Source organism: Phragmites australis, chromosome 12 (assembly GCF_958298935.1).
Source record: "Phragmites australis chromosome 12, lpPhrAust1.1, whole genome shotgun sequence".
NCBI lineage: Eukaryota > Viridiplantae > Streptophyta > Magnoliopsida > Poales > Poaceae > Phragmites > Phragmites australis.
In genome coordinates, this window is record NC_084932.1 from 2,928,637 (window position 1) to 2,937,428 (window position 8,792).

The 8,792-nt window shown below is 39.4% G+C and overlaps 1 protein-coding gene across 6 annotated transcripts; it reads left to right on the forward strand.

Moving 5' to 3' along the window:
* The first annotated feature begins 2,588 nt into the window (after nucleotides 1-2,588).
* Nucleotides 2,589-8,507, forward strand: LOC133886143 (uncharacterized). Of its 6 annotated transcripts, XR_009903352.1 has the most exons (7): nucleotides 2,589-2,792; nucleotides 3,137-3,209; nucleotides 3,317-3,379; nucleotides 4,903-6,256; nucleotides 7,704-7,968; nucleotides 8,046-8,128; nucleotides 8,314-8,507. XR_009903352.1 is itself a non-coding variant. In XM_062325877.1 (5 exons), the coding sequence occupies exons 2-4, from the start codon at nucleotides 3,188-3,190 to the stop codon at nucleotides 6,213-6,215; spliced, it is 1,398 nt and encodes a 465-aa protein (XP_062181861.1). In that variant the 5' UTR covers nucleotides 2,589-2,792; nucleotides 3,137-3,187; the 3' UTR covers nucleotides 6,216-6,256; nucleotides 7,704-8,055. The 6 variants fall into 6 exon arrangements, 4 of the variants coding, with proteins under 4 accessions (XP_062181861.1, XP_062181862.1, XP_062181863.1 ...); XR_009903351.1 differs by having other exon boundaries at nucleotides 8,046-8,507; XM_062325877.1 differs by lacking the exon at nucleotides 8,314-8,507 and having other exon boundaries at nucleotides 7,704-8,055.
* Nucleotides 8,508-8,792: the final 285 nt, after the last annotated feature.

Below are 8,792 nucleotides of genomic sequence, written 5' to 3' on the forward strand. Positions count from 1 at the left end.
TCCCAACAAACTTCGAACCCTATCTGATGAGCACACTCTTTGTAGAACTCGTACACAACCTCCTCGTCTTTGAAGGCCATACCGATTTTTCGGCATGATAGAATTGTCCACCTCGAGACCATGGAAATTAATAATTAAGAACACTAGGTAACAACAATTTAAACATGTTCAAGCAGGTTCCTCAAAACTTTGCACTTGTTAAATAACACCTAAAAATGTATTGTGCCGATAAGTAAAACAAAACGCATCTCTTCCGTGAGTGAATGCCAGGTCATCTTCAGGGGTCCTCATCTCATATGTAGTGAGAGTTGATGGTGGCGTATTTTCTTCTCGGTGTGGAACCTACGTAGAGTTCGGAAGCATCGACAACGTTGGTATCATTTTTGATTGGTAAAATAGAGGATACTATTGAAAAAGTATCTATATTAAAAAATACCATCGGTGTGAGGATGATATAGAACTCATATATCATCCTCACACCCGATAGTATTTTCTAATTTTTATGATGGCACCTAACAAATTGTCTCTTTATGATTCAATGTAAAGCAGGGCGCGTTGACGAAGAAATCGATGGAGCGGTCTAAGGGACGCTCAAAACAGGAGACATTGCTAATTCTGTACCTCGACATTCTGGTGTAGTCAGTTCCCCAGAATGAGATGAATGTCGTCTCTCAACAAGATTTGATCTGTTGCAGCCAGTATGCGTGTTTGTTACAAGTGATTTCGTTCCACAGATATGAATCGTGGGCGTAAATCACGGATGTGCGCCATAACAACCAGGATTTTTTTGGTGGATCAGTTACCAGGAAAATCATAGTATGAATTTTTTTCCTGTAAACTGGAATATGTTGTCATTATTATCGACAATTAAAAAGTTGTTCGATGATGCGAAAAAAAACTTAATTCCATCGGACAAAAAGGGAAGTTGGGCTTGCAGGGCCCGGAAAGGCACTAGTACGCTCCAAACCAATGCCAGCCTCAACAACCCTTCAGTTTCATCATTCGGAGAACAATTATATAAAACATGTTATTACCGGAAATGTATTACTAACATACTGGAAAATCATTGTAAATTGGAAAGATATTTTTTCCTTCGGGAACAGAATGTGTAAACTTTGAAATTTGTAAAAGAAAACCATTGAAAGCGTTGAATTTATATTTTTAGTCAGGAATATGTTTGTTTTCCGGAATAAAAACCTCTGCAATTTGATTGATTTTTTGTACTGCAACTATTTCTCATGTGTTGGACTGAGTCTGAATAACTTTTCCATTTGCGGGATCGATCTTCCGGTTTTTTCCACAGGCAGTCGTTTATCAAAACTTCTAGTTTTATCCGTCAGTGTAAGTGTATTCCGGTTACAGGACCGAAACTTCCGGTTTTATCCGCCCGTGGATGTATTGGGTCGCTCCGGCATGGTCGAGCTACTCTAGGCGCTGGCACGTGGAATAATATTTAACGCGTTGAGCGTTTTAATATATATATATATATATATATATATATATATATATGAAATATATAATATATTATTCCTATGGTCATCCTTATTAAAAAAACAACTACACTTGCTTTTAGTAAATTGGTACCATTTTCACAAGTATGGATATTTTCTCATTATATGCCCCCTAAAGTGATATAAATACTAAATTTTCCCTTGTAACGGTGGGCTAGGTTTCTAGATGTATAAGGCGACTTTGCTAGTCTTACATTATAGATCACTATTTATTCAATAATACATTGTGCCCCAAAAGATCCTATTATGTAAAATCCTATCCTATACACGCCTGCTCGGTCGTGAAAGACAAAGAGCCCTCTTTTTTTTAGGAAATGAACTCCACACAACTTTCCTATTTGGAAACTTCACTTATGGGTGCTTGGTGTTTTCATGCTTCGGTTGATGAACTCCCTGAGCATCTATGCGAGTGCAGAACTAAAACCCATATTACCAACTTTCCTTCATAATTGAGCCTTGAAATATGAAGACTCCAGATAAAATGTGGGCGATTTGGATGGCTGCACGAGGTTATATCTAAAGATTATATAAAACTCCACTCTCTATTTTTTCGTCTTGGTATACAATTTCTTAATTACTTCTGATTTAGTTAGCCAATGTCTTTTTATACGGCTTTAGCGTTAGCTTCTCTCTATAAAACATCAAAGTTTGAATTTTAGAGTAATACCATTTTAGCTCCCGTTGACATGCTGCAGTGTAAGTGTTTATTGCACTCTTTGTTTTTTATTTTCTCCTCTGCTTTAATATATTTCAGCAACTCTCTTACCCTCCTTTCGGGAAAAAAAAAACACCAAATACTGCCAAACGACAAGATTCTTGATTAGCTTGGAAAGAAGCATAAGCTAGGATTTGGAAAGAAGCACAAGCACAAGTGATTATAATCTGGATAATCATAATCAACTAGGAAATGATACCTCGTGAGTCGTGCATGAACTAAGAAACCATTTAAACTGTTGGAATATGCCATCCAGCCGTGCAGCCCAGCGCCGCATATGCGACCTGCCCATCTGTTAGGGTTTGTTTATACAAATAGATTTGACTTGGAGATAGAGATTGACGTGACAAAGGTCCTTCAAAATTTGCTGTTAAATTGTGTTTTCGTAGGAAGAAAAAGAAAAGAAAAAAGATGCTGTTGAATTGTGCGATTGGATCAAACCTTTAGACCGGTCCCCTTGAACCGGGACTTCAAAGACCACCTCACCCTGCCCCCGAGGCGGCTGCAGTAGGGTTCTGCGGCGGCGCCCGGCGGCTTCCCCCGTGACGAAGCCCAGGCCGAACAAGGTATGCGATTTGGGGATTTGGGGTTCGTGGGCTCGTGCGATCAAGGGATTTTGGGGGTGCGATTTGGGAATATAGGGCGTGCGTGGGCTCGTGCGATCAAGGGATTTGGGGGGTGCGATTTGCAGCAACATCTCCTCCTGGGAGGAGGAGATTTGGGGATTTTTGCTATGTAAATTAGGTTTAACATCCATATTGGCATACATCCGGTTGATAGAATGCCGGAACATAAGTGCCGTAGCAACCGTTGTTGGGTCATACAGATGTCTTCTCTTCTGTCCAATACTCCAATGTACAACAGTTGTTGCCCACACATGCTTTTACTGATACATTTCTGTTTGTTGCAGCAACATCACATTGAATGCAAGATAGACAAATTATCGAAACATTATAGCAACATGGTCTTTTTATCCCTTATATGCACTGCTACTGTATTAATCTTTTTGTATTGTCCACACATGGAATGTAGCAGTTTGATCGTATCTGCCATTGTATTGATCTTTTTATCCCTTATTTGTACATCACAGCATATTGGAAGTTTGGAGCTGAGCAATTAGATAAGTTGCTCTCGGACAAAGTCATAGTTCATTGTAAGCTCTCTTAATTTGTGTGCTTGGTTGGTGCCTCAGTAATGCTTTGATAGTTGCAAGAGGATAGAAATTTTTGGATGATGGTATAGTACTTTTGGATGATGGGTAGCTATATATTTTGGTGTAACTATGCTGTAATACTTTTGGATCATGGGTAGCTAAATATTTCCTTGTTGAAGTGTCTCTTCTCCATAAAATCCAGTCAAAATATGCAATTTATACGGCCAAATCTTGAAATTTCAGTTAAATCCCGTTTATAACTGGTAGCTCTTGCTAAATCAGCTATTAAATATGTCATTCACTCATTTGCGCTTACATCAGCTCTTAAACATGCCATTTGCACTACAATCAGCACTTAAACAAAATCTGCAGCAGACAGGAGCATTCAAGTTATTCACCTCCAGCCACAGGGTCACCACCCGTCCAAAAGCGCCCACACCAAACGGCAAAGCTATCTGTCCACCAGTTACCTGCTCTAGCTGCTTCTTATGACTCACCAGCTCCAGCTGCTTCTCAGCCAGCTGCAGACCAAACAAGCATAGCCTTAAGCATTGAGTTCCAGCTTATTGCCAATAAACCCATTGATGAAGCATTAAAAGGCTGCAGTTTTTGCTAGCACTAGCTACTAATTAGTTACCAGCACAATTTATGGAAATTTTCGTTGCCGATAAAATGGCTCTCTGCAAGTTAGATTGCAGTTCTGAATCTCTGATTACTAAACTCGATGCAGTTCACTAAAATGTTTCCTTTTCATGCTGCAGCACTTGTTTGGTTATTTTTGCAACTAGTGCCACCCCTTTAATTCAGTGGTTACAAATTTATGATATCATCAATACCATCAGGAAGATTGGTGGGCTGAATGGTGTCATTTGTACAACCTGTGTAAAATATCTCAAAAGATACAGTAGTTGATTGTGTCCTTCAGTACCGCATTTCCCTTCGATTTAGCCATTTAGGTGATCCTGATGAAAATTTGAACTCTCGCTATGTCATGGTTCCACATATCAAAAGCTATATAAATATGAAATATGCATGCAATGGATTTTAATACTATATCCCAAATTTCTCTCCAGGTGATATCACGATATTGATGTGAAGTCTTGTGGCAATTTCTGCATCCCGACTTCTATTAGTTTCTTTTCTTCTTTAATGCCTTGCCAAACTCCTTCCCCTACTAAAAGATTTCCGTTTCAAACCAGGTTGTTCTTTCGCTTCTACACTTACCATTACCTTTTTGTGCTTTCTCGTACCCCAAATGCCTCTAGAAAGATCTGAAGTAATTAGAGCTGCAATCACACATCCTAATTGGACTTTTACTTCGACACATCTTCGTTTGTGTATTTTAATATTTTAATAAGTAAAAAGAGGTCCTTTAGGTTTTGGTCTGAGGCTATCCTGGTCTACAGGACCCATTGCATCTTTTGTGTTCTTGTCAATTGCACTTCTTGTGGCACGCTTGGCCGCTATTCCAAATTAAATTATTCTACTATTATATGGTATTGACAAGAAGTGCAAGTGTCCAGGTGATCCTTTTGAGCAAATGGAAGGCAACAACCTATGCCATGGAAACACGATGCAAGGAGCTCCCTATGGCAGTTTAAACGTACATGGCAGATCCATGCAAATGCATGCTCCAAACTCAGGAAAACAGGTCTTCAGCCACCCTCAGATGCCAGACAATTCCACAATGTCTATGAATAGGGTTACAGAGCCTGATGACTTTCCCGGGTTTCAATTCAAAGAACATGGAAACACTGATAACCACCACCACAGTCATCACTCAAAGAACTGCATGAGTGATGATGAGGAACATGACATGACCGAGGATGCTACTGATACCCCGAGTGGCAAAGGCAAGAAGGGCTCTGCGTGGCATCGGATGAAGTGGACAGATTCAATGGTAAAGCTTTTGATTACAGCAGTGTCTTACACGGGAGAGGATCCTGGAGCTGATTTAGGTGGTGGCAGGAGGAACTTTACAATGATGCAAAAGAAGGGCAAATGGAAGGCGATATCCAAGGTCATGGGTGAGAGAGGCTGCCATGTGTCACCACAGCAGTGCGAGGATAAGTTCAATGACCTCAACAAGAGATACAAAAGGCTCACAGATATCCTTGGTCGGGGTACTGCTTGCAATGTTGTGGCGAATCCAACACTTCTTGATAGCATGAATCATCTTTCCGGTAAGCTGAAAGATGACGCAAGGAAGATATTGAGCTCAAAGCACTTGTTCTATGAGGAGATGTGTTCCTACCATAACAACAACCGTGCAAGTTTGCCTGAAGATCCTGCACTTCAACACTCACTACAGCTCGCTCTTAGATCTAAAGAGGAGCATGATCCTCGGAGGGATGCAAGTGTAGACACTGATGAAGATGATCAAAGTGTGGATTCTGATTATGAGGAGGAGGATGAAGAGCATCATCCAGTGCATATGAACATGAGGGAGCCCTCCATGCACAAAAGGATGCGCCACAGTGATGTGGGTTTTGTCACCTCAAGCTCTCATGATGTTAGTCTGAGGTCTGATCCCCATGGTGTCACAGTGGACATCAACAAGGTTTTTCTGGATGGAACCAACTTGACTTTGTTGCAAAAGGACTTGGCTTCACAAGCATTAGAGATTCAGAAACATCGCCTGCACATTGAAACAAAGGAACTGGAACTCACAAAGCAACGTCTCAAGTGGGAGCGATTTAGGAAGAAGAAGGACCGGGAGATGGAAAGAATGACATTGAAGAATGAACATATGATGATTGAGAATAAACGCTTGGAACTTGAGCTGAGACATAAGGAGCTAGAGCTTAAGCTAAAAGGCCAGGGAAGTCATGCATGACTTTTGTTTGATCAACACTTCAATTTGCAAGCTGGAAACTGGTAAGTGAGCTTTGAAATTATCTTTACTTAGCAAACGCTCTATATTCATCATCTTGATCAAGTTTTCTTTGGAGCTTTTCCATTTTAAGTGCTACTGCTGCTAGATATGGAACTTGTGTACTGGTTGTGTTTCCTATTGATATTATCTTTATTTTATCTTTATATTTCGAAAGTGCATCAATGTTTCACACCGGAGGGAACCAAAAACATCAGTCTCATGTTTTATAAGTAAGTTAGGTGATCCCTAAGATATTTCTGCTTATGTAGGATTTGCGTATAAGAAAAACATTGGTTTGATCATCAACTTGCGAGTGGCTACATTTATGGTGCTAATTGCAGTCATATCCATGCTTTGTTGAAGGGATACATAAAACATATAAAAGGAGAAGACTGTGCCACCAATCATGATGCTACCCTAATTCCACAATGCTTTTGCTCTTTTTACCTGTTGGTTATTTGGAATGATCAGCCATCCTTTCCACTTTTGCATCCTTTCAGTGCGAATGTGATATCATTTAAACTAATATTGGAAACTTTTTATGGTATCCTGCGATGCTGGAGAACTTGTAGATGTAAGATACAGTGGGTCATCTTACGTGATGTTGCTTGGCAATTACGTAACTAGGTTTTGCTACCCATTTTTTATGTTGGTTCTTTTCCATGATGTACATTTTGTTGTCCAACGTGTATGTGGAATGAATGAGTGGCTCTTCTTACTTCTGTTTGAATGAGTTGTAAGTTAAACTTTTTTCAGCACTAGCAACAGGGTCTTAATTAGCTTGCAAGAAGTTGCCAGAACTCTAATACCCTAGGTTGCCCATGCTTGTTCTAGTACTGAAAGCCCAAGGTTTGATCTATTTTTTTATGTAACTTACATGGTTAGAGATTAATTTATTCTAATTATTGTTGAAGGCACCTTTGTCTGTAAATTGAGATTTTCTGCTTATTGTTTAGTTTAGCCTGTGGTAGGCTAGTTTCCTCTTTCCTGTGCTTTGATGATGAGTAGATTATCTAGACATGAAACAGAGGGCAATGCGCTCATAGCCATAATTTCCTTTAGTTCAGAAGATGACTACCATTGATAGACCAGTCATTTGATCACTGCTTAACCACAAAACAGGATACATTATAGTGTACTAGTATGAACGCTAAATTTGGTGCAGTGGCTTCCCATTTACTATTAGGGTTAAGTGAACAAGCCATTCAAAATTACAGCATTTCAGGGTTACACTATTTGCTAGATCGCCTTTCCATCAGACATTGCTTGTCTCTTAGGAATTTACGCTATCTGGTAGCCTGGCAGTGTTCGATCGACGGTGATGCTGAACTAGTATTAGATCATACATTCTTCAGTCTTCTCCATCCATTCACTAGCTAGGAAATTTTTGGACATGAAAATTATTTCATCTGATATCCGCTCATTCTCTCAATTTTTTTCTGGTTGCAGGTGGCTTTTGATTCAGAATACACAGTTCTGCATCTGGAAGAGGTTATCGGCGGCAGATTAGACTATGATAAGCATTTCTGTGCATAGACTTTGTTCTGTGATCTTCTGGTTGCCTCCTGCTTTTAACATTCCTTGTATTATTGGGCTTGATATACTACAACTCGGAAGTGTTTTATCTTTTTCTTTTCAACTTTTGAGTAAAAGGGGTAGGCTTGCGAACCATGAATGCTAGTAGAAGCCAAGTCTGAAAGACATGCCATCAGTGGTAAGTACTGCTGTAGCTCTCTGCATGTAATTCTTCGCCGTAAGGAATGTTAAGCTGATTTTTGCGGTTTTCTGAAGTTCAACAAAAGGTCAAGGTGTTAAGGTTCAGTGTGGCTTTGTTCATGAAAAGCACCCGGGTGCTACAAGGAAGGCAGAAACTGGTACCTTTTCATGCAGACCTTGCTAGATTACCTTCAGAGTTTGTTCTATCTGGTATCATGGCACGGTGTCAGATCAATGGCGATGCTGAAGCTGAACTAGTGCTGGAACATACATTTTCTTCCTTCTCCTTTCAGAAATTAGATTGCTTTTAGAGTTGAAAATTATTTCACCTGACATGTTTCAGGTAGCAGATGGTTTTTCATTCAGAATATAGCTGTGCTTCCGGAAGAGGTAAAGGTGGCAGATTAGACTAGACTCTGACAGAGAAATTCTATTCTGTAACGGTTACCCAAACTAATTTGTGAAACCATCCAAAACCCTATGTTAAGAGTTGTAAAATATTTTAACAAAAATATGATAGCGTAGAGTATATTATCATCTACTATCTCTTTGAGCTCAAGGAACAACTTAAATATATAAGGAGAAACAAAAAGGAGAAATGTCATCTGTGAATAGTACCTTTATATGAATCACTGACTTTTTTTTGTTTCTCCATGTAAAAGTTATTGTTTGGGCTTAAATTTTATGAGATAGTATATGATAGCATGCTCTACACTATTATATTTTTATTAGAATTTTTTACAACTACTAACATGGAGTTTTGGTTGGTTGGTTACGTGAACCAGTTTGTGTAACCATTACACGATAGAATTTTTTCCTTTT

Bases quoted from the DNA above. Each gene is read 5' to 3' on its own strand.
- LOC133886143 (XM_062325877.1), top strand. From the start codon at position 3,188: ATGGTCTTTTTATCCCTTATAT. The intron at 3,210-3,316 runs GCACTGCTACTG...TGTACATCACAG, and splicing joins GGTCTTTTTATCCCTTATAT to CATATTGGAAGTTTGGAGCT. The intron at 3,380-4,902 runs GTAAGCTCTCTT...GCAAGTGTCCAG, and splicing joins GGACAAAGTCATAGTTCATT to GTGATCCTTTTGAGCAAATG.